Below are 21,106 nucleotides of genomic sequence, written 5' to 3' on the forward strand. Positions count from 1 at the left end.
ATCTCTGCTATGTCGCGGTAGAATCTTGACTTGGGGTGTCCAAGTTTGTTACAACTGCAATGGCACGCTTAAAGGTTTAGCATCAGCCATATTAAACCTGTCAAGTAACTTTTCAATGTACTTTTCTTGAGACAAAAACAACAATTTATGTTGCCTATCTTTGGTTATGTGCATGCCCAAAATATGTTCAGTTGAACCCAAATCTTTCACGGAAAAAGCTGAATTCAGCTAGTTTTGAAGAGTGTCAAGAGTGCTATTTTTTTTCCCGAATAACACCATGTCATCCACATACAATACAAGAATCGTTGGGCTATTGTTCGCATGTTTTTTGATGTATAGACAGTGATCTACATGGCTACGTTTGAACCCATGTTTAAGAATGAAAGTGTCAAACTTTTTGTACCATTGTCTAGAAGCTTGTTTCAGCCCATACAAACTTCTTTTCACCATGCATGCAAGGTCTTTCATGCCAGGGATGACAAACCTTCTGGTTGCATCATGTATGGCTCTTCTTCAAGATCACCATGCAAGAATGATGTCTTTGCATCCATCTAATCCACAAAATAGCAACGAGAGCAAAAAGAACACGAAGGGTAGTCATTTTCACAACAGGAGAAAACACCTCCTGAAAATCAATGCCTGCCTTCTGCGCATATCCTTTGGCAACACGCCTAGCTTTGTACTTGGGTTTCCCATTAACAGTTTTGATTTTGCACACCCACTTGTTAGGAATGGCTTTCCTACCTTTGGGTACCTTAACCGAATCCCAAGTATCATTGGCATGCAATGCCTTGATTTCTTCCTGCATAGCCAGCTCCCACTTGCTCTTAGAATCACATGACATGGCCTCTCTATGTGTAAGAGGCTCTCCCTCATTAGTCAACATAATGTATTGCAAAGATAGATCAAATCTCTGAATTGGTCTCCTCACCCTGCTAGATCTCCTGATGTAACGGGAACGAGCACCACTTGCCAACAAAAAGAACACATTGAACAACTTTAAGCACTTCAAATAACACTGAACTGAAAGAGATGCACGATACACGAGATGCAGAATGGCGGAGTTCCACCCTTTTCTCACGTATGTTGCTATAGATCTTCGGCTTGGGGTGTCCAAGTTTATTACAGTAGTATCAAAGCTCACATGATTCTTCTCTACAAAGCATCTGATCCCTTTTCTGCAACACACATGGATTCCGGCAATGAATCTGATAGGAAGGAAACTTTTCTACCTACTCGCACGAGTGAGAAGACCAATGGCGGGAGTCGGTCCTTTTCCGAGGAGTCAAGAGCCGAGTTTGACCCTCTTCCCCCAAGTGACCTCGACAAGATGGAAGCCTGACGTCAACTGCAGGTTGGCATCTGTGCCAACCAGATGCTCAAATACACCAAGGATCCGCAGTATGCAAAATTTGAAGCCTGACGTCAACTACAGGTTGGCATCTGTGCAATCCAAATGCTCAAATACGCCAAGGATCCGCAGTATGCAAAATTTCTAAAGAACCACCCACTTGACGAGATCCATTCAGAATGGCACGTGGCCATTCAATCACCTCTCCGGTCGGCAAATGAAACAGAAATCCAAGCCGAGTGCTAATAAGCAAAAATTGTACTAGCATGATGAGTTTGACAGTGCAGTAGAGCAGTAGGTCAACAAAGTCATGAAGTCTTCGAGCAGCTCTCAAAAGAGAAGTCGTGCAACACACCCCAGCTACCTAGGCCGGGAAATCTACATTCAAAGCAGTTAGCAGACCCAAGAAGTGTGTACACTTTACAGATGACCCCAGATACTCTTCGCCTCTAGACAGCTCTGAGAATTCCTCTTCCTCGGACTCCAACAAGGAGGATGGGAAGCACTGAAAGCGGCGAAAGACTCGAGAGAGCAAGAAGAACAAGAAGAACCGATGAACCAAAAAGAGTAGATCTCGTAAAGGATCCCGTAAGCATAGAAAACATTCTGACAGTTCTGACAAGGATACGTCATCCTCGGACAATTCTAATTCGGACGAGTCAATGTTTGGAAAGAGGCGGAGACACGATTATCGACTAAATTAGTTTGATCATCTTGAGAAGAAGGGCGAAAAGACCAAGGACTTTAAAGAGGGTGGGCAAGCACTTAAACTCCACACCTTTTCAAGATATAAAGACACCCTTGCCTTTATACAACAATTTGACATTGTTTTCTCGAGGGGGATGTTTTTTTAAGCATTCTAAAGTACGAAGAGCATCTTCTTATCTGAAAGGAAATGTCGGGACCTGGTGGTCGAGACCCTACTTTTGCGAAAGAAAGAACCCACAACATGGATAATTCAAACGTGTTTTCACCTCCGCATGGCTCACCGAAAAATATGAAGAGAATGTTATCACAGCTTGGAATCATCTTAGGATTACCAAGGAAGACACCTTGGACGATTATTGCCAAAAATTTTGGGATTCTTTCCTACCAACCTCTTCCTTTACCTTCAAGAATTAAGTTGAACGGTTTTGTTGCAGTTTGCCCAAGGAGATACTATGATACTATTTGCAAAAGAAGGCAGACTCCATTCAACGACTTATGGGTCACGCCAAGCAAGGATTTGGTATGCACGCTAGCACAGTGACGTACTCCACAGACCAGCCAGTGTCTGCTTAAAAGAGGCCAAACCAGTCCAATGGTAACAAGAAGAAGGGGAAGCAACAAAAGAAGAAACCAACCGGCCCTAGGTTGTCAGCCGAGCAGCGAGGTGAGTACTACAAAGAGGGCAAATGTTACAAATGTGGGAAACAGGGGCACGTTCTTGCTAAGTAAAACCAAGGCATGCCCAATAAAATACCACATCCTCCCAAATCCATAATGTGGAAGTCAACTGGATTTGTAAATGTTTGAACTTAGTCGAAGTGATCCAATCAATGGTGTCGATGACGTGTAAGTTCCCTTAGCCATTTGTGCTTCAATCTGCGCCCCCTTGGCATATTTCTCAATACTTAATCTTTCAAATAGTTCTGTGGAGAGAGAATTTTGCATGGAGCTTGAATCAAAGAGAATAAAGGCATCTTAATCTTTAACCTTCCCCATAGCTTTGCATGGTTCACTGGATGTGTCGATGGTTGGAACACCTATCAAATGAGAAATCAATCCAACCGAGGTTTCTTATTCTTGGTGCTTTCATACAGAAGGGATCTTTTATTATTGGGGTTTTCCAGGCAGTCCCAAGCAACAAGGCGGCGAAGTCCACATTTATAACGGGGAAAAATCTGTCGTCAATCCCATCAACTTTACAATGCCAGGCTGGATCCAATGCAAACCAAGATATTTCACTGATCTGAGAAGAAATCTTTGGTGCTTACCAGCAAAGTTTCTCTGTTAAAACCTCTTGTTCCACCTTTAAGTAACGATGTATGTAACTGCATGATGACATTGTCCATTTCTTGTAGCTTCTGAGCCATCAATGAGCTTTTAAGAGTGAAAATCACACCAGGAGTGAGTAATCCACCAACAGTGCTTGATTGAACTCCTGAATAAACCATTGAGCCTTTTACCTGCTTCGACCTCCAAGATGCCCAACATGATCCAATCCCAAGTAATGTAGAATCTTCAACAAGGGGACAAGAGCGAAAATGGTTGACAATATTTTATAACACGAGAAAAGCTACTAGGATAAGGAGCTGCAATGTCAAAGACGTACCATAAGGTCCCAATCATGCCTGGCTAATTCCTTGTCCAAATGTCGACTTACATTTTGATCAACTTGAACTGTATCTTTGACCTAAGGCATCATCAATTAAAAACAGACAGGAGTTTTATGTTGCCAGATTTGATTCTACGGTGAACAAATGCATCTTGCTGTATCATACAAGGAAGCTCCAGAATTTTATTACACCAGACAAGGAGAAAAAAACTTGTTGGCCTTTGGTTTCTGGAAAAACTTACAAAAAAACTGCTGACACCATCTTTACGAACAAAAGACTTGGGAAATAAACGCAGCCAAGTGTCATCACCATACATGGTCATATTCCAGCCCCGTCGCTCCAACTGGCCTACCACAAGTAGATCTCAGAAGTCACAATCAAACAGTAGAATAAGCACCCCCAGTACATAATAACACTTCACATACCCTTTAGGTCACATCATGCATGCCTGCACTAGGTCTAAGGCATTAAAGTACATCAAGGTTCATTACTGATATAGACTCTGCTCTTTTGATGCAGGCAGTGAAGAATTGTTATAAAAGAAATGAGGCCAAAACTGTGTCCCTGTTAAACAATTTAACATGTTTTCTACTTACCAATAAGATTATCATCCAGCATAGCTTGAGTATTGAAGTTAAAAGCTACATCCAGAAAGCCTGCAATAGCACCTGACGTCATAGCCTGCAATATGATGTCATAGCACCTGATGTCATAGCCTGCAATATGATCAGTAAGAACCATCTGCTCTTCTAACGGCATAGTGTTCATCACTAACCTTAAGCCTAGGCATGGTCACAGTTGGGGGTGCAGCTCTAGCATGAAACCCCATGGCCCTCCTACTAGATAGCAATTTCTGGGTAAAAGGCATTGCTGCTGTGATCTCTGCTGAGGGTGGGCTTCCATCCCTTCCCAGTAAAAACTCTGCAGGTAATCCGTCAACGACCTAAAACATAGAATGCTTATATGTGATATCAGAACATTCTCATTAGTAATATCCAGTTTGTATGCTTTCAAAATTAGCTATTGCTAACAAAAAACTTTTCCTGAACAGGCAGACCTATTGTTGTTTCTAGTAAGCTCATCAAACCATCCACACAACACATGTCTAAGATCAAGGTTGCAAATTAAAGTAAATGAGTAAATGACAAGACGCCTCCTAAATAATTTCCAATTTTCTCAACAGTGGCACGTCTCTAAAAACCTTCAAACTTTATACATATCGATACATTCTAAAGACTATGTGGAGACTACACTTCACTCTTACCAAAATTCACAACTGATCGATTCATCCTACAAACCGTCAAACAACATGAGTAAAACCGGCGCTCAGGTTCTGGAGCAGATAATCATGTTCATTGTCCGTTTTAAATTGTCAATACATTACCAGATCATTCTTAACATTGTCCACCATGCCCTTCATTCCACCATACACCTTTCAACACTTCCCAACTATTTTCAGAAGTTATGTCCCACTAACCAGCTATTCAAATGCAGAGATCAAACAAGAGAACAGAATCGTGCAATTGCAGTCATTAATGAATTTACGGATTCATCACACTTCCCGAACCCCGTTGGCCAATTCATAAGATTAGAATGTTTCTGCCACCACAAGTCTAAAAGTCTTAACAGATGAGAGGTCTAGCAAGAAAACAAGTGTGAATGTATAAACGCATCGCATAGATGTGCATTGATCCAGGATTTCTTCAGATAGAGACAGTTACCATCAGAACAATGCGATCAAACTGTGGCTGCACCCCAAGCTTTTCCTGACACAAAGAGAACAACAGCAACCTCTCAAAAAAGTGAAACAGACTTGCTTTGTCAACTTTTCTGCACAAGCATTGACTGCTTCAACAAGTACCAGTTTGATCACACTGCCGGGAAATTTATAACAAAGCACAGAGTGGCAGTTGGTTTACCCCAAATAACAAGTGAACTAAATCACGACACCTACCTTTATCATAGGTTAGAGCCATTAAATTAACAAGCCAAGCAACAGAACGCAGTAAGCCTCAACTGCTTAGATACACATGTACCCTAGCATTGCAGTCGTAGCATTATGCTCGCCCACAAGCTTGCAACACTAGCAAACATGCTTTTCATTACAAAAACGGAAAATATTTCATTGTTACTTTACGAATAATCTGCCTATGACCTTGTGTGGTAAACCAGACCACCTTTCTTTCTCACTACTGAGCTCAACTACTAATAGCATAAGAAGAAAGAAGGAACATTCACGTTTGTCTAATTCCATGCATACCAGACACGATCTAGAAGCCCATTCCATATATCAAGAAGGACAGGACGTGAAGCACTGAAATAACTTATTTTGACCTCTCACAACCTACAAAAATAGCACGGCACCCACAACCTACAAAAATCGCACGCCACCCACAACCCACAACCTACAAAAATATTTGAAAAAAAAATACCAAGAAAGAGGGAGTTGTTCCTCCTGCATCCACGACAAGTTCCAAAGAGCAGTCAAAATTTAAGCTCTCGATGCCACTGTAACAAAAAGAGTGAGGAAAAGAGATTAACACGACATCAAAGCAGCAAGATTTTAAAATATAAGACTGAAAATTTGTGCAAGAAAACACGTACCTGTTGCCCTTCAGTGCTGGCTTCACTGGAAAGAAGCCCATCACAAAAAAATAGAGCCCTAAGCTTTGAAGCGAGATGCCAAGAAAAGTTAAAACTATCCACTTTATGGACGTAAAACCTGCCATTGCTGATAAACATGGTAATTGTAAGTGCCAGAACGTTTTGGAAATTTAGAGACTAATAAATGTAACAATTTGCATCAAATCAATATTCTTATCTAAGATTATCAGAGCTGCATCAATTTCATTACAACAAAATTGCAACTTGAAAGCTGCATTCATATAGTCATGAGTCACCTTGTGCTAACTTATAGAAAGACGTCCGCTAAATATTGCCATTTGTGTTAAATGGTGGCTTATGAACAGCTATAAGTTCATGCAAATTTAGAGACCAACAAATCATACGGTTTGCATCCAATCCGGGTTGTAATCTAAGATTATTTTGTGAGTCCGATTGCAGGAGAGTGCTGAGTCAATGTCATTCTATTAAAACTGCAACTTGAAAGCTTCATTCATAATACAGTCATCAGATTCACCTTGGGCTAATTTATCCAAAGATTTCCCGCAAAATAGTGACTGCAATCAAATGTCACATGCACACCACTTCTGTGTGCGATGTGAACATGCTGCGGCTAAGTCAAGGAAAGCCTAGATGATCTTAGTTTGGCACCTTTGTGCACCATTAGGCAGAGCTGACAAAGCATAACCATCTTTACGTAAGTGATCTAAGGTCATCCCAAAACAAGCGAAGCTTTTTGAGGCCATCCACGTGGATAAGACAATTCGACAAGGTCATAAAAAGCAATCATGAAAACCTACATCAATAATTTAAGCCAAAGCATATGTATGCACTCAAGCGAACAGCCATCCGTCGCACAAGCTACTTTGTAAGCCTCCTTCATCATTTGAGCACATCTGAGACACCATTACATCCTTTTGAGTTCCTCTCTCTTATTAAGAGAGAACAAGCAAGGCAATGCTCTTGTTGCTCAGAATTAAAGAAACAACAAAGGAAAGAGTAAATTTTCATAGGAGCTTAAAGCCAGCAAAGTTTCTGCACCTAAAGAAGATTCCAAAGGATCTCGTCATAAGCAATTATGGAAAGAAAGGTCATGTTGGAGAGAAATGTTTAGTAAAAATCCAAGGAATCTCAAAACAATAAATGCAAAGAAAAGACCAAAGAAAAAGGAACAACAAAGGTTAGTCGTTTCATAAACACAATTACCATAAAGAAGTCTCAAGCTTCCCTTTAGACATTGGTGACTCATGTTCGATAAAAAGGAGAGGAAAGCTTTGAAGAATGGAACTTTTGGATGGATGTTTGCCATTAAAAACAAACATGTGTGCAACTTGGCTCCAAGTACTTTGCAACTATCATGATCGAGCAATGCTTGACCACGCTTCCCTTCCACCAGTGTTTTGGACAGAGGCTCTCTCTGTAGCACTCCATATCACCTATTGCCCGCTTTGGAGGATATAACCCTATTTCAAGCTTACTCGGACGCAAGCCCTCAATGGCACACTTCAAAGTGTTTGGGTGTCCAGCCTTTCTACATGTTCCAAAGGAGAGGTGGACGAAGTTGGATCCTAAGTAAACAAGGATGACCTTCTCCAGCTTCATGATCCAGATACCAGGGCTACTACGACGAGTCGTGATGTGTTCGGTGACTCGTGAGACCATTGCCACCTAAAAGGGGACATCTCTAGGGACTTTTCTTTTGCCTCTTGCACTTGCTACACCACAAACACCAGCTATTCATGCGCAAGCTTCACCTCCATAGCAGCCAGTATACTCCCTAGATCATGCAAGTTTAGAGGAAGACTTCGATGATGTGGAGGATTCTCTTGAGGGTGCACCCCATCAAGAGAAGTACATACCTAGCTGGCTGTATCAAACGGTAGCCTCATCCGGATTGACTGTGTTACCACCGTCACATGTGCCTAGGTAACCTCGACCCTCACAACGGCTCAAAGGCAAGATACCTATTTTAAGGAGAACCAACTCGTGAAATTCTTCCTATTTAGCCTATTCAATCAGCACCTATTTTCTTTTCAGTTTCAATGCTGGGTTCTTTTTCAACCAAGCACTGGCGACAGCATTGACATTGTGCTTTGCGTACTTTGTTAGAGTTTTGAAAGCCATCTCTTGAGTTTCCCCATCTAGATCTGTAACGGAACGAGCACCACATGCAAGCTAAAAAGAACAGACTGGAACAGACTTTCAGCACTTCAAAACAACTGAATCGAAAGAGAGAGAATCCACATGAGAAACGGCGTGGCAGAGTTCCACTTCCAGACTGCATTGGCCCCAAACTGTGGTGCCCCTCTCAGTATTTCTTTATATTGCTTTAACAAGGTACAACTCTGTGACTCTGCTCTGCTAGAATGCCAGAGAGAGAGAGCCCAGCACATTTATTTAAAGGCCCTAGGCCTCACCAAAAGCAATCACAAGACAAACATGCTATAAAAGCATCTAGATCCACCAAGATCAGTTCGGTCTCATAGGTCATTTTGGCCTTTTGAAGACGTTTAATATAACATTTCATATCATTTCATTTCATTTCTCTCTCTTTCTCAGCCAGGTACGACAGGGGACAGGCAGCACAAGCGTGTGAGAGAACAGGCTCCACATGGCCGTGCTAATCGTGGGGGAACACCTTGTGGGGGCTACGCAAGTTGTGGGGGAGTACACAAGTTTCAACAAGGCAGCTCGGCATTGCTCTGTGGTGCCAACAGCTCACGTGAGGCAACAAAAGACAGGTTGCACGAGGCAGCAACAGCAGGGCAAAAGCCTCACACGAGGTGCCTGAGGATGGACCAATCAGCCACCTCGGGAATGACGATATCTTTGCAACCCCGCCTAAATCGAAAGCGACATTTAGGCGGAGGATTTGAGAGGGCACACTATCGCCAAGTTCCGTGAGAGCAGAGAAACTTTCTAGAGTCAAAGATGACTTAATGTTTAAGAAGGTATAGGTGACGATTAAGGCTGAGCTGAGCCTTTTGAGGGGTGACATTGAATAAGAGATGTATGCAAATGCGGAGACTTACAAAACAAAAAAGCTATGTATGCAGATATGAGGAAAGAATTGGACAAAGAGATGCTTAGTAAGCGTGACAAGATGTACACATCATTGAAGGCCCAAATGCAAAAAATTGTGAGGGCAGAAGTGAATGTAATGGAATGTGTGATGCAAAAAAGATTAGAGGATGCACTTGCTGTGTTGAATCTTGGAAATCAAAATGGAAGAACAAATGAATGAAAAAGATGCATTGATCAAAGCACTTAAGGGAGACCTCGCAACTTGCAAAAATACCCCCGCAAAGGAGGGAGAAAACCAACCCTCAATGATAAAGGAGCTCGAAAGCATTAAGGAGCAGGTGAAAACTCTACAAAAAGAGCAAGAGCAAAAGGCATGAACAACCTCTTCATGGGCAGAGCACCTATTCAAAACACCAGAGAAGGTTGATAAAGCTGAAAAGTGGATCGAGGACGCAAAGAAAGGAAAAGATAAGATGCATGAAGCCACACCGACATCCACTATCATCAATATGACAATTGAAGAGGAGCAAAAGAGAGAGACTAGAGCCCTTCATGTGCGTGTTACAGGTCTCAAAGACACTGGAAAAGTAGAGGAGCTCTTGAAGCGCATGGGTATTTCTCAACCCACACACAATTGCTTGGAGAGTTGGCAAGAAGGGAAGTGATGAGAAAGGAAGTCCCAAGGAAAGAGCACTCATTATACGCTTCCCTACGTTGGAAGCTAGGAAGGAATTCTTGAAGAATAGACCAACACACAAGCAAACTGGGATATTTTTGGGTGATAACCTCACTCTAACATAGGTAACACACATGCAAGAGCTGGTGCCCGAGATCAAGGCGGCAAGAGAAAAAGGGAAAATTGTTTTCTATAGAGGAGGGAGAGTACTCGTGTTGGAAAAACGCACTGCATGACGGTGCGAGACCTATGGGACCGACCTTAAAATGGCAGCATGGAATTTTAACGGATTGATGAAGCTAGATGTAGGCGCATTTGAGGATAGCTTTAAGGGAAGAGACATTAATTTTTTACTCGGAAACGCATAAGAATCATTGCGGCACATTACCTATAGTGACGGGATACCACTGGGAGACTACTTGTAGGTAGGATGTGAGATCAACGCATAGAAGACAGGGGTTAGGGGGTATGGCAGTCCTATTCAGGGAGGAGCTTCAACCCCTCATTTGTAATGTTCGGAGAGATGAGCAAGTCAGATATATATTGGTCAATATAACCGGCTTGTACACAGTAGAGGGCGGTACTAATTCAATTACCTGTTAACTTTACACACAGAACTGAGAAGAAAAGAGAACACACATCCGTCCAACGACTAGAATGTCACTGCCCCACAAAGATCGACACCTTGTAGGCCCCAAAGACTGGGGCCCCTCTCGGCATTTCTTTATTCAATAAAGAAGAAACGATCTAGACACGTAGATCAAAGTCTCACAAAGCTGTCCAAACTTGGCGAGGGCTGAAATTGCAGGTTTTTGACCCAATTTCGGCAACATAACGATGCCAAAACCCCTATAGGTCAAAAGTACACCTCTAGGACACTTTCCCTTGGCATATTGGAAGCTTTCCGATGAGCTGTAACAGAATTTCAGCGTGCTGTAATTCCCTGGTTTTCCATTGTTGGGTGCCCAAAATCCTGTACATGCATCCCAAGGCTCCCCTTGTGCTAATTTGCAGTTTAGGTATGAAACCCTAAACCTGCAGAAAAACACAACAGGCTATAATTCTCTGTTTTCTGGCTTTATCTTCTTCCTAACAGGAATGAAATGGGTCTGCTTACTGAACCTACAAATGATAGTCCAAATCCCATCATTGCATGTTTGTACTCTTGGAAGATCCAAGATAAAGTCCATCGCTATGCTTTCCCATGGCCTATCAAGGATCGGCAATGGCTGCAACAATCCCGGTTTCTTTTGCTTGTCAAATTGGACTTTTTGGCATACTAAACATGATCTTACAAACGTGCCAACATCTTGATGTTAAGCTGGCCGATAGAAGAATGCCTCAACCCCTTTGACTGTCAATCAATTAGTGAAGCCCTTAGAGTCCTACATAATTTCCTATCCCACTGCTCCCCTCACCGATTACAGGAGTCCTCGTCTCACTGTATCTATTCTAGGGCGCCAATTCTCCATTGTCTAGTCGATGGTGGATCTGGCATCATGATGCTTGAGTTCACTCTGTTGGGTTTAGGTCTATAGCCTATCCGCCCTACTCCCTTCACAGTTATGTTGGCGACCAGAGGACAATCTACCCATGAGGCATAGTGGGCAAGGTGCCTCTGCAGGTACACGACTTCACCCTTAGCTTGGATTTTGTTGTGGTTCGTCTTCCCCAGGTTGAGGGAGGATTTCCTTTGCTCATTGGTAGACCATGGCTGCGACACACTAAAGCACTTCATGATTGGGAAAACGACGCCATGTGGATACATAATCCTGACTGCCCAATGAAACCCATTCGACTCGAAGGAGTAGTTTATCATAGTTCTCTCAACTTGGAACAGCCTATTCCACATGACGGGTTCGACGAAGAACAACTGCAGTGGTTGGAGGCTACCACGTCTATGCCATGCTATTTGGTCTCTATTCAATCCTTGCCATGAATTCTAGCCTTCAAACACTTGAAAGAGAAGCTGACTTCAGATCCGGTAATCATTTTGCCAGATATTTCGAAACCTTTTGTGGTTTAGTGTGATGCATGTGGCCACAATCTTGGTACAGTTCTAATGCAGAATGGCCGAGTAGTCGCATATGAGAGCGGAATTCTTTTGAAAACCGAAAGGAACTTGAAAGTTTATGAGAAAGAACTATTGGTAGTAATTCAAGCCGTCATTAGTTGGAAATACTTTCTTCTAGGGGCTGATGTCATTGTCTAAACAAATCATCAAACCTTGCGATACTTTCTCACACAAACGAAGTTGTTTGAGAAACCTGCGATGGGCAAACATCTCATTTTCAGATTGTACATGTGGAAGAGAAAAAGAACGTGGTGGCTGATGCGTTGTTACGAAAGCCCCAAATTTCGATAGTGTCAATTCCGTACCATTGTGGACCAGACGAAATGAAGACACAATATGCTGAAGATTCAAATTTTGCAAGGATTTATGATCAGTTTGTTGATGGGCAACATCATGAGCACTACATGCTTAAGAATGACTTTCTCATGATGCATGGAAAGTTATGCGTTACTAAACAGTTACGGCCAAAGATTTTGATGGAAAGTCATTCTCCATCGTATATTGGGCATCGTCTACCTCACTCTTGGAGAAGACGATGATATCGTCGAAAAAGATGTCCACAAATGATCAATACTCTCTAAAAATCCTATCCATCATATGGTTGAATGTAGCCAGAGCATTTGTGAGACCAAAGGGCATCATCAAATACTCGTACATACCAAAAGTCGTCCTGAAAGCTGCCTTGTAGACATCCCTAGGAGCAATTCGGATCTGATGATAACCACTCTTCAAATCAATTCTACTAAAGCAAGTAGAGCCCTAAAGTCTGTCTAGTATATCATCGATCCTAGGGATAGAGAATCTATTCTTGATGGTGATTTTATTGAGAGCTCTATAGTCAATGCACATTCTCCAAGATCCATCTTTCTTTAAAACCAGCAACACGGGAGAACAGAATGGTGAAGTACTTGGCAAGATGAGACCCTTCTCAAGAAGTTCTTTTACTTGGTTCATTATTTCTTCATTTTGGGCTTGGCTAACTCGATAAGGTGGCCAGTTCGGTGGTGTACTACCGAGAATCAAAGTCAATCGTGTAATCTTCAGGACGTGAAGGAGGTAACTTGCATAGGCCTTCAAAGAAACAGTCAGCCTAGCTCGCAAAAAATTGTGTTGTTCCTTTTCAAGGTCTGACATATTTGACCTTTGATTGTCATTCAATACTTTCAAGAAGATTGAGTAAACAAAAAGACTAGATTTCATTAATTTGGAAACGATCGAAGCCGATACAAGTGGGGCAGACTTGCTCTTGAGTTTTACATCAAGTACAATCTCCTTGCCCTTCTCATTCTTCAAGATGGCTTTCCTTGCCCTATAATCGACCATAGTGCTGTTCTTGTGGAACCAAGGGATTCCTAAGAGGACGTCATACCTTTCCAAGGACATGATGTAAAAGTCCTCATGCCCTAAATACCCTTGACAATGCAACTGTAAGGTGCAGCGGAAGTGAATAATGAACTTTGCTCAAGATGAGTGCTCTGCACTGTGCTGAAGGATTCCTTTTACTTACGAAAGGGAGAGCCTTCCATCCCTTTAGTAAGAGAGTGCAATGGACACAAACTAAGTGGTGAACATTGTGAATGAAGGTGTTGAGACTGAGAGATAGAGAGAGAAGAATACGACACCAGAAAGTTGTCAACCCTCCTCCAAGGGCCCCACTCTCTATGGCGAGAGCAGTCTACTTATGATTACACAAATCTCTACAATGCTTGGACTTGCCGACGATGAGGACGACGATGAGACGGGTTGAAATCTGAGAATGGTAAGGGCTGAAATCTGCAAATCTTTATCTGTTGAATTCTGACTCTATGTCGGTGACGAAATCAATGACGACGATGCAACGACGACGCGCTGAAAACGCAGATGCTGAAATCTACGTTTTCCGGGCTGAAACTGCAAACTTTGCGGGATCTGACCGTGCGGCGAGGATCTGTTGCGCGAAGGTGAGATCTGCAAGGTTCGGGGGTCCTCCTGCGATGTCTGACTGCTGAAAACTGAAACGCTGAGTCTAGGGTTGATTCCGTCGCGAAGATCTGCAAAGACGCTGAGGGTGTCAGGTTGATGCAAAAACATTAGGTTGATCTGGTCTCTGCTGTGGAGAATCTGCTAACGCTGGGGCTTCTGCTGTGTCTTGCTGTGGATCTGCCGTTCTGCAATGCGAAAACGCCAAGGCTGAATTTGGATCTTTTCACGTGACACATCCAACCATATGTGTCCGTGGACAATCTACAGCATGATCAGGGTCCAGTCAGTCTAGTCAGTCTAGATTAGAAGTGATCTCGCACTTTTGTGAGTATATTCGTAGACCATGCATGCCCGGTCACTTAGCATAGATGCATATCCTCCGGTTGCACACAACATGATCATCAGTATTCCCTTCAGAATCCATCAGATTCAGTCAGGGGAATTTTCCAGTGCATTTAGCCTATTTTCGCTATTTTTCACTTATTATTTTTAAGTGACTTCCCAACAAAAGTAGGTAGGTGCAATTTTGCTAAGTTTGTATATAAGCAAACCCAAGTTAGCACTAAATGGCAGAAGAGGCAGCAAGAGCTCCCCGCTCAACAGGCACCTTCTCAGCAGGAAAAAAAAAAAACCTTCAACACCCACAAGTACCTAGCGTTTTTGGTCATACCTCATCGCCCACCCTCAGCCTTGGCGTTTTGATCATCAACCACAGACTCCCTAGCCCTGGCGTTTTCAGCATTGCTACCATCGCCAACAGTTCCCAGATTGCCTAGCGTTTTTGCTAACGCTCCCCAATCTGCCAGCGTTTTCATTTTCAGCCTTCGACGGAGAATTTGCAGCAGCGTTTTCAGCCTTGAAGACAACAGCAGATTCAGCCCCCTGACATTGCAGAAGATCCCCATTTTCAGCCCTCAAAAACGCAGCCAAAACAGTCATTTTCAGCCACCGAAACAGTCCCGAAATTCAGCAGATAGAAGACCACAGATTTCAGCCCTAAAGTCGTCGTCATTGTCACCGTCGTCGTCACAGGCATAGTCCCAGGTTGCATCAGTCCATTGCATCGTCATTGTACCACTTTGTGCAATCAATAAGTAGACCACTCTCGCCGACGAGAGTGGGGCCTTCGGAGGAGGGTTTTACAACGTCCCTGGTGTCGTATCTCTCCTCTCTATCTCTCTATCTCTCTATCTCTCAGTCTCATACACTTGCACGCACAGTGTCCATTCACTTTGTTGTGATCATAGCACTTTCCATTAAGAACGGAAGGCTCTCCCTTCCATAAGAACTAAAAGGAACCTTGAGCACAGTTCGGAGCACTCATCTTGAGCAAAGCGCAAACATTCATTCCGCTGCACCTAACATTGGTATCAAAGCTTTGGCAGTGTTCTGTATCACTCAAGGAAAGAACCACAAGAACCACAGAATTTTTTTTTTTTTGCTTGTTGCGGTCGCACGAACCCAAGTTCGCTTGGGCGTGTCGATTCCTAATCGTGTTTTTTGAAGAGTGACAAGAATCCCAGGAAAGAAGGGCTTGTCCAGCTCCCCTTGTGTCTCTTTTCACTCATTGAGAGCGGACCGTGCACTTAGCGGCCGGCCAATCGACGTGAGGTGGGAAAAAGCAGCCTTGGTGTGAGTGCAAGGCCGCCAAGGGGTGCGCCCGCGGAAAAGAGTAGAACTCGGGTGAAGAGAAGATCCTTCTCAAACACAGTCTGCAAGCGAAAGAAAACTTAAGGACCTCAAGATCCCCAAGAACCCAAGTTCCTCATGAACTTAAGAACCCAAGATCCCAAGAACCCACAAGAACCTATGACTTCAGAATGATCATCACTTGAAGCGGAATGGATACTTCGCTTGGAGGTGACGAGCATGAGAGAGGCGAAGAAGAATTTTCCCCACCAGGAGGTTTTTCCGACCCTCCCCCTTTCCCATCTACGACAAGGAATGCACTAACTCCTATGGAGGCTTTCGACAAGAGGATGATGGACAAAAAGTTAGAAGACAAAGCAAGAGATGCCGAACGAAAGGCAGAAAGAAAAGCCTACGAAGAAGACATGGCAGCCATAGAGCGCCAGTACCAAGAAAGAATGGCAGCCATAGGGCGTGAGAGCGAGCAAGCACGCTTGGAAGCCAAAGCAAGACAAGCAGAATATGACCGCGAGACCACAGCAAGAATGCAAGCGATGTTGCGACTCTTTTCTCAAATGCAAGCACAGATTCAACAGGAACGGGAAAAGGAGACTCTCAATCTCTTCTTCTCCAAAGCAAGACACACAGGATTTGCATGATTGTGTGAAGCATGATGATGATTTGATTGACAATGATTTGCATGATGATTTGAATAACAGTGATAAGCATGATGATTTGGATGCTGATGATTTGCATAATGATTTGGATGACAATGACAAGCATGATGATTTGCATGATCAAGATGTGATTTCTCACGAGCATGATGATTTGCATGATCAAGATGTGATTTCTCACAAGCATGATGATTTGCATGAAGATGACGTGATTGTTCACAAGGATGATGAGTTAGTTGATGCTTTTTCTAGCGAAGCTAACCTCGTTGTAGATTCGATCGATCACGAAGAACCGATCTTGGCTTTCGAGTCGAGGTCCAAAGAACTCCCACAGGACGATTCGATCATTCAGGAAGAACCGATCTTGGCTCTTGAGCCTAGGTCCAAAGAACCCTTACCGGAAGTATTATGTGTTCGTATGATTGATACGCACGCATTGTTCGAGTGTTTCATTCGTGATAGTTTCTTGTATTTTGGTCAGCATCTTTATGTGATCCCTTTTCCTAGGCATGACATATTGTATGTTGAGCACGTTTCCCTCATAGATGAGCACGAATGTATGCGGATTTTTCATGAAAAGCTAAAAAGTATGCATTCAAGGAAGTCACATTCCATGTCTCTTCTTTGGCATGACAAATTGTAGACAGAGCACATGAAAGTATGAGCACCAAGCATGGGCATTTCCATTGTGAATTGCCAAAATTGATTGATTTCGATCATAAGAGAAAGATTCGATCTCATTGTTTGCGTGTATGTGGTGAACGGTTTGACACTCCGTCTATTTGTTCATCCACATTGCATGCACAGTCTTTGAGGAAGACAAGATTTTTTCCCTTCACTTTACATGGAATGGGTATGTTCATGGTTTTGTGTTGGAAATGGTTTCATGAATTTTCAGCCATGGAGATTCTTGAAGAAGAAAGAAGCATGACACTAAACGAAGTTGAAGCAAAGAAGGAGCCACAGAAGACTTTCAGTCGCTTTCGGCGCGGCCCAAAGAAGCAAGCGTTGCAGACCTTTATGAAGTTCAAGTACCGCACGACCCACACATCACGGTGGGCCGATGAAGAGTCCCTTCCAGGATTCCGAATGCTATTGGCGATCTCCCTCGACGCCATACAGTTCGGTACCAGTACCTCACTTTGAAAAGGAGGGGATGTTATGTGACACATCCAACCCTATGTGTCCGTGGACAATCTACAGCATGATCAGGGTTCAGTCAGTCCAGTCAGTCTAAATTAGCAGTGATCTGGCACTTTTGTGAGTCTATTCGTAGACCGTGCATGCCCAGTCACTTAGCATAGATGCATATCCTCCGATTGCACACAGCATGATCATCAGTATTCCCTTCAGAATCCATCAAATTCAGTCAAGGGAATTTTCCAGTGCATTTAGCCTATTTTCCCTATTTTTGACATTTTTTCTCACAAAGTGATGACGTGGCTACGGACAGCAGAAACCCTAATTTCTGGCAGAAACCCTAAAATTCCTGCAAACCCTAATTTCTGCCAAAAACCCTAATTTCCGGAAATCGCGGAGGTGGAAAAAAAAATGGAAATTTTGAGCGACGCAAATCTCAGCTTTTTGCCATGATTTGGGAGAAAGAGAGAGAAAAAGAGAACTTGCTTTTTACTGACTCTCATTGAGAGAGAGAGAGAGAGAGAGAGAGAGAATCTACTTTTGCTTTCAAGCTTTTGGGGCTCTACTTTTGGGCATCCCTTGTAATCTTTAAATTAGTGGTGAGGGCCTCACTTCTCAGAGCATCTGAACGAAGAGTCTGAGAGTGAAACCCTAACCGCTCTCTTGTACTTTGATGATTGATTAATACAAAAAGAAATACCGAAAGGGGCGCCAGTCTTTGGGGCCAATATCTCTAGGCACGGAACTCCGCCGAGCCAGTGCAAATCTATTGTGATCTGTGAATTGTTTGAAGTGGTTATTTGGTGCTGTCGTGATTGATTCTTGACTTGGAGTGTCCAAGTTTGTTACAGTGGTATCAGAGCACGGCCGATTTCTCTTCTACGGGAAACCCGATCCCCAATTTTTTTTTCCCGTGGCACCTATGGCTTCACACAAGGATCAATCGACTCCCTCTGCATTTGGAGATGCGGGTTGGGATCACAACGAAGATTCAGACAGAGTATGGCCCGCCTCGGCGTGCTCAGGCGGAGCAAAGAGAGATGAAGCGTCGTCAATTGATCGGCGATGCAACAAAGATGATGCTCAATTTTGCGAAGGAACCGAAATTGGCAAAATATATGAGCGAGACTTCTTTTCAGGAAGTGCATGAGCAGTGGCAGAAAACCACTACACCCACTCTCAAGAAACCTTCTGCCCACAAGAAATATTCAGAGAAGGAATTAGAAGAGGTGGTTGATGCACGGATTGCTCAGCTTTTTGACGCGCAAAAGAAAGCCAAAAAGCACGGCAAAAAGCAGAAGAAAAGCATTGACTTCCCGGGATATTTGGGTCGTCGGTCGACTTTTGACAAGGCAAAGAAACGGAAGAAGCGTGTTCGATTTGAAGGAGTACCCAGTTCTTCTTCTTCTTCTTCTTCTTCTTCATCTGACAATTCTTCTAGCTCTTCAGATTCAAGCGAAGAAGACAGAAAAGGTAAAAAGCGAAGCAAGAAACAAAGCTTCGGAAAAGGCAAGAAAAAGGCAAAGAAGGCTACATCTCGCCCAGAGACTGACAGTTCTATTGAGGACTCGTCTACAGACAGCTCAGATTCCGATGACGGAAACTTTTATGCGAACAAGAAGAATTTTTACAAAGCTAACCAGTATGACTTTCTCGAAGATAAAAGCAAGAAAGTCCAAGAGTTTAAGGAAGGTGGCCACTCGATCAAGTTTGATACTTTTTCAGGATACTCAAATGCTTCGGAGGCTTTGTCTCTTATACAACAGTTTGACATCGCTTTCGCGAGAGGACACTATTCAGAGCACTCCAAGATTCGGAGAGCTGCCTCTTACTTTAAGGGGAATGCTCGTACTTGGTGGTCCACGCTCCTTTTAAACAAGACTGCGCCAGTTAAATGGCTGAAATTTAAGAAGCTTTTTATTTCTTCTTGGTTGACGCAAGAATATGAACGAGATATACGAGCTGCTTGGAACCATCTTCGGATGACCAAAAAAGATACAATCAATGCTTACTGTGAAAGATTCTGGAGATCTTTTCTACCCACCTCTTCATTCAAGAAGATCTCGTTCAGAGAACAGATTGAGCGGTTTACCTTGGGTCTACCTACAGAGATCCGAGATCATTGCTTGGAACAGAAGTCAGCTTCTATTCAGGAGTTGATGAGTCATGCGAAGCGGGGCTTTGCCATTCACTCTGGCAGTCTAACCTACCCCACAGATGAGGCCATAACACAACGAGCCGAAAACAGACTTCTAGGAATGAAAGTAGAAAGAAAAAGAGCAACCCAAAGAAAAAGGATGCACGACCCAAGCTTACTCCTAAGGAGAGAGCTCGCTTTATCAGAGAGGGGAAGTGCTTTGGATGCGGGGAACGGGGACATATCTCCGCGAAGTGCCTAAAAAGGCACAGAAAGTACAGAATGATAAACATGACGACAGGCCTAAGAGTTCGAGAGCAGCTGAGGGACGTGGAAGAAAAGCCAGATAGAAAAACAGAACTGAACTGGTACCACATGGCATGGTACCTACACCGAATCTAATGAATGAAAGTACAAACTTTGCCGCTTTTGGGGCAAAGTGAAGGATCGGGAAGCTCTTTTGAAGAAGCCAAGGCCAACTTCTTTTCACTTGGAATTGGCGGCTCGATTTGGAAATTACGCCGGACAGACTGACGCCACAGGCGGAGGTAGTTCGACTGGCACCCAGATGGGATGTTGCCATTACACCGAGCATTGGCAAACTTCGTTTGCAATGAGAGAGGTGTTCAGGGAACGCGAGTGACGTTCTGCTCAGGATCCCTTGGTACCACAAGAACTATGTCGTGGTTGACTACCGGGCCGAGAAAGCGACTTTGATAAATGAAGGGCTTAGAGATTGTACTTGATGAACTTCGGTTTTCTTACTCATTCTTTTGGGAGAGAACTGAACGATGGATAAAGGTTGAATATGGGTTTTTGGTAATGCCTTTTGCTTAACCAATGCTCCTGCGACATTTAATCGGATGACGGACAGGATTTTTCGAGAGTACACGCTATTTGTTGGCACTTTCTTTGATGATATCATTGTTTTCTCCAAGAATGAGGTAGAACACAGAGATCATCTGCTTCAGAGATACACTTTTTGGGAGACTTTGTCTCAGCAGCAGGAGTGCAAGTGGATTCGGCCAAGATAGAGACTATACCTTGTCAGGAGTTTTTTGGAGCAAGAGATTGCACATATGTATATACCCATGCATGGTGCATCGAATAAAGGATTGCCCATTTTCCAGAGCTAGGTGGTTACGTGGGGCCCACATGTGTACAAGTAGGACAGCATGTACATAGTGCATCGATTTTCACCATTACCAGTACCAGTGTGTTTTTCTATAATAATGAGGAGTTGGTAGCACGTAAAACTTCTCGAGGAAGCTATCCGCGGGCCGACGACATGAGGTAAGCAGGTGCGTCAGATGGCATCTAGTGGCGTCAGGAGGTCGAATGGGGTCAATACTTGCACGTGGAGAAGTACGGGCACAACGTCGATGTTTTCTTGTGAAAGGTCATCATAAGGACCATTTTTTAAGACCACTTCACGTGGTGGCGGGATGCATTATTGGAAAAAGCTGAGTGTCAGGTGTGCGGATGGATGCAGCAGGGTG

General features: G+C 43.4%; 1 protein-coding gene across 7 annotated transcripts in view; it reads right to left on the bottom strand.

Annotated features, from left to right (window-relative positions):
* The window catches only part of LOC147422539 (Alkaline-phosphatase-like family protein), an 88,331-nt gene that overhangs the window by 45,348 nt on the left and 21,877 nt on the right, over positions 1–21,106 (bottom strand). For 2 of the 7 annotated variants that reach the window (XM_086503024.1, XM_086503023.1), the window contains exons 2-10: positions 6,274–6,400; positions 6,102–6,177; positions 5,391–5,435; positions 4,445–4,612; positions 4,266–4,350; positions 3,911–4,017; positions 3,666–3,746; positions 3,520–3,572; positions 3,328–3,433 (exon numbers count right to left, since the gene is read on the bottom strand). In XM_086503024.1, the coding sequence (XP_086359150.1) occupies positions 3,328–3,433; positions 3,520–3,572; positions 3,666–3,746; positions 3,911–4,017; positions 4,266–4,350; positions 4,445–4,612; positions 5,391–5,435; positions 6,102–6,177; positions 6,274–6,398 (846 nt within the window). In that variant the 5' untranslated portion in view covers positions 6,399–6,400. Of the gene's footprint in view, positions 1–3,327; positions 3,434–3,519; positions 3,573–3,665; positions 3,747–3,910; positions 4,018–4,265; positions 4,386–4,444; positions 4,613–5,390; positions 5,436–6,101; positions 6,178–6,273; positions 6,401–21,106 lie in introns of those variants that run through there. The other 5 variants (XM_086503029.1, XM_086503026.1, XM_086503028.1 and 2 more) reach the window with 5 other exon arrangements.

Source organism: Adiantum capillus-veneris, chromosome 27 (genome assembly GCF_014529385.1).
Source record: "Adiantum capillus-veneris isolate H3 chromosome 27, ASM1452938v2, whole genome shotgun sequence".
NCBI lineage: Eukaryota > Viridiplantae > Streptophyta > Polypodiopsida > Polypodiales > Pteridaceae > Adiantum > Adiantum capillus-veneris.